Raw genomic sequence first — 4,452 nt, forward strand, 5'->3', positions numbered from 1 at the left:
TAAGGTTAGAGCCATCTCCGATTGGCCAGCCCCAGATTCTTGCAAGGCATTGTAGAGGTTTCTGGGGTTCGCTCATTTTTATCTGAGGTTTATTAGGAATTACAGCCAACCCGCCGCACCTCTGACGGATCTCACCTCCACATGCACTGAATTTTGTTGGTCCCCGCGAGCTGAGGCTGTGTTTTCTAAATTAAAGGAGCGGTTTTCTACCGCACTCATCCCCGTAACTCCCGACCCTGCAAGTCAGTTCGTGGTGGAGGCGGATGCTTCTGAGGTAGGTGTCGGAGCAGTCCTGTCGCAGAGCTCTTCCTCGAACGGAAAAATGCATCCATGTGCCTTTTTTTACCTCTTAACACCAGCTGAATATAATTACGACGTTGGTAACCGAGAGTTGTTGGCTGTCCGGTTGGCCTTGGGAGAGTGGCGTCACTGGTTAGAGGGTTCAGGGGTACCTTTCGTGGTCTGGAGAGATCATAAGAGCCTAGAGTACATTCATAGCGCTAAACACCTCAACTCTAGACAGGCTCACTGAGCACTATTTTTCATGTCCTGTCATACCATCCAGGCTCTAAAAACGTCAAGCCCGACTCCTTGTCTCGATGTTTTGAGGTCAAGACCTCCACTGTCACACTGGATACCATTCTACCCACCACTGGTGTGGTGGGCATGGTACCCTGGGAGGTGAAGGCTAAAGTCTGTGCTGCGCTACGAAACACAGCGCCCCCCTCTACGTGCCCAGCGGGCCAGTTATTGGTTTTGCAATCTGTTCAGACAAACGTCCTACAGTGGGGTCACTCATCCAACGTTGCTTGTCATCCAGGGGTGACTCACACCTAGACGCTCATTAGACAGCAATTCTGGTAGCCATCACTAGCGCAGGACGTACATCGATTCATAGCCACTTACTCCATTTGTGTGACTAATAAAACATCCTCCAACCACTGTCTGTCTTTTCAAGACCCTGGTCGCACATAGCCATGGATTTCGTAACTGGTCTCCCCCCTTCCCATGGCAACACAGTCGTTTTGACTGTAGTGGACCAGCTCTCAAAGGTGGCTCATTTCATTCGCCTCCCCAAATTACAAAAATGTTCTCTCCCTCATGTCTCGGAGGCACGGCCGGCATGCATGATCAGTGTTTCCGTGGGAACATTGATTGTTCCCAGGGGAACGCTGATCATGCCACTAATTAGCATGTCGAGCAACACCTGGTTCACCTAATTCACTCCCTTCTTAAGCCCTTCATGTTCTCAGTATCTTTGCTAGATTGTTGTTTGGTGTGAAGTAACTGACCTTAGTTGGTCCTGTCTTGTGTATCTGTTGGTTGCCCGTGTGTCAGGTGTGTGGTTGCCTTCCAGTTTGCTGCATGTCAGCTTGGATTCCATGGAGGATACCTTGTCTTTGCCCGTGTGTCGGGAGCTAGATCACCTTATCGTGCAGGGCGTTGTTCTGCACCTCACAAAGCTTCAACGGCAGATTCCACTAATCTATTCGTGACTTCCACAATGCACACACTCATTCTACGAACACACTCTTCATGGATTGCCCCTTGCGCAGCCAAGGCACGCGCACCTCTCAGAGATCCCCTCCCGCTGCTGCAGCCGGTGCCGGGATCTTCCCGTGCCAGGACCTCGACATTCACAGTGACTATTCATATACTTATATTTACAGTTTTTTACGATCGCTATGACAATTTTTTCAATACTTTTAACAATTATCCTAAACTCTTAATACACCAACATACCTACAACACACAATTGGCAAAATGGTTAATTTCATGCTCAAAATCACACATCGTAAACTAAACTCCAACACTAATTTTCAAAATACAATAATACACTAACACAATACACTATATCTACCAAAACACTGCAAACATTTCTCAAAATCAAATAATTATTCCAAAACACTAACACATTTTCTCTTCCAACAGGAACATTTAGTCAATCATAGCACAATGTCATAAAAACACTAACATCAGATGGAATTACAGAAACTGCATTATTTTTTATGTGTCAGGTCTGCCCTTATACAATAGACAGTATATTGTATTGATCATAGATTGTGTTTTGCACTGCAGTTTCTTTTGAAGCTTCTCTACATTTTTGTTTTGTTGGGTTTAGTAAATGCATGCATTTTGTTTCTTTTGCAGCAGAAATTCAATACAAAAAATGAATGACCCATCTCAGAGTAGCTTTATAGAATGTACGGTTTATGAAAAAAAGAAGACAGAATTGCTGCAGTAAAGGCTTTATTTGCAACAGGACATTACTGCAAGATAACAAAAATATGCAATATAGCTGCCATTTATTATGTGAAAATACAAAATATACAAACAGAAAAAGCCACAGAAGAATAAAAAAAAAAAAGAGAAAAAATAAGTCATCTTCTAATCTGCTCGGTCTTCTGCATTTGGCCACATGTTCTCATCCACATCACACCTGATATCTTCTCTGGCAAGGCATCTTGGGAAAAATCTTTTGCCATGCCTTATCCACCCCTGGCAGTGTTCAGCTGTGATGTCTTGGCATGCAGCATCCACTGGATCCAGGAGGGACATTTGGTCCTGTAGACGATGGTCAAAAACCTTCCATCTCCAGGCTAAGAAAAACCCCTCAATGGGGTTGAGGAAAGGGGAGTAAGAGGCAAGGAAAAGGGACATCATCCTCAGATGGTCATCAAACCAGGCTGTGACTGCACAGGAATGGTGGAATTCCACATTGTCCCATGTGATCACATATACTGGCAAGTGGTCTCCCACCTGTGCCCTTTCTACCTCTGGCACCAGTCTTTCGTGCAGGTCTTCTAAAAACAGGAGAAGGTGGTCGGTGTTGTAGGGGCCAATCTCACATTTATGCAGGAGTGCACCATTGTTGGAGATTGCGGCGCACATGGTGATGATGGCTTCTCTCTGGCCCGGCACGGTAACTGTGGCTCTTTTGCCAATTATGTTTCTTCCGCGCCGACACCTTTTCGCCAAATTGAAGCCAGCCTCGTCAACGTAGATAATTTCATGTGGGACTTGATTGGCCTCCAAATCCATGACTCTCTGAAAGTAATCAGTCACAGTGTGTGTAAATGCTATGCTGTACACCTACTGTATGTCCTACTGTACTCCAGGTTTATAGAGTAGTTTACTGTAAAACACACTATGTATAGTACAGTAATGACTGTATTGCATAACCTTACCTGGACGTACTGGCGACGGAGTTCTTTGATACTCTCACCGTTCCTTTCAAAAGGAACTTTGTATAGTTGTTTCATTCGGACTCTGTGTTTAGCTAGAGTCCAAGAAATGGATGTTATGCTGATTGCTGCAATGTCCCCAAAGACAAGGTTGTCCTCTACAACTCTGGACAGAATGTCCTTCAGTTTTATTTCATTGTCAGCAATCACCATGTTGACAATAGCAAGTTCCTGTTCTTCATTTAGGAGCTTTCCTCTGCCCCCTGAGGGAGGTAGACGTTGAATCCTTAGAGAAACAAAATACAGTTACATATTAGAGACCGGAGGCATACAGTCACTGTAATACATGGTAAAATTATTTACACTTTGCAGTAGGAGAAGCCCTTATACAATATCCTACCTGTTGGTTTCTCGAAAAATCCGGAAAATGGATGCCACTGTGTCCCAGCTGAGGTTTGGCTGTACTCGTTCACCAGCCTCTCTTTATGATAGCCCGTGGTTTATGACATTGTCTATGATAGTAGCTCTTATTTCATCAGTTACCCTAGCTCTGGCCCTTCTTTGAGCGCCACCACACATTCTAACTCCTCTACCTTGTCCTCGTCCAGGCATTCCTCTCCCTTGCCCTTGTCCCACTCCTCTCCCTTGTCCTGGTACTTGTCTTACTCTCCCTTGTCCTGGAAATCGTCTTCTTCTCCTTCGTGCAGGCATTTTTCTTACTTTCTTTGTGTTGCTCTATATTGTTCCTTTTCCACAAAAGATCAGCCCAAAGAGGTCCTCTTTTACTGTATACCATATGGTCATGCGATTGAAAGAACCTCAACACCTGAGTGTGTTTCCTAGATGGGAATCAGCTGTGATTTATTTGCATAACTTCAATCAGCTGTTTCTCAGTAGCAATGGAATAAAATACAGGGGATATATTTGTGTTTCAATTCACAATATGAACAGCTGTTCACTTTGACTTTAGCCTATAAGTTAGGTTTAGAACATGATATTATCTGTTCTGACATACAGTGTGAAAGCATTTGTAAATTTGGCAGTAAAAATCCATTGTTTTGGTCTTGGTTGACCTTGTGTGTAAAAGAAGTTCAAGCATTTAAATTTGTGTTAACTGTATGCATTCTGTGTCAAAGCAACAAGAAATGTGTTAATTGTATAACCTTAGATGTTGTGCTAACTGTGTTAAGAGTTTAGGAAAATTGTTAAAAGTACTGAAAAAATTGTCATAGTGATCGTAAAAAACTGTATTGTAAATAAATCCTTT

General features: G+C 43.5%; 1 protein-coding gene across 1 annotated transcript; it reads right to left on the minus strand.

The window, feature by feature from the left end:
- Positions 1-2,388: 2,388 nt before the first annotated feature.
- LOC127453390 (uncharacterized) lies at positions 2,389-3,896 on the minus strand. The gene is made up of 3 exons (XM_051719714.1): positions 3,779-3,896; positions 3,189-3,448; positions 2,389-3,048 (listed from the first exon to the last, which is right to left on the minus strand). Exons 1-3 carry the CDS (start codon positions 3,894-3,896, stop codon positions 2,389-2,391), a joined length of 1,038 nt encoding a protein of 345 aa, XP_051575674.1.
- Positions 3,897-4,452: the final 556 nt, after the last annotated feature.

This window comes from Myxocyprinus asiaticus, chromosome 15, assembly GCF_019703515.2.
Source record: "Myxocyprinus asiaticus isolate MX2 ecotype Aquarium Trade chromosome 15, UBuf_Myxa_2, whole genome shotgun sequence".
NCBI lineage: Eukaryota > Metazoa > Chordata > Actinopteri > Cypriniformes > Catostomidae > Myxocyprinus > Myxocyprinus asiaticus.

Coding starts and splice junctions, on each gene's coding strand:
- LOC127453390 (XM_051719714.1), bottom strand. CDS start 3,896: ATGCCTGCACGAAGGAGAAGAAGACGATTTCCAGGACAAGGGAGAGTA. Junction 3,449..3,778: donor AATGCCTGGACGAGGACAAG/GTAGAGGAGTTA, acceptor TACCTCCCTCAG/GGGGCAGAGGAAAGCTCCTA. Junction 3,049..3,188: donor TCCGTCGCCAGTACGTCCAG/GTAAGGTTATGC, acceptor GATTACTTTCAG/AGAGTCATGGATTTGGAGGC.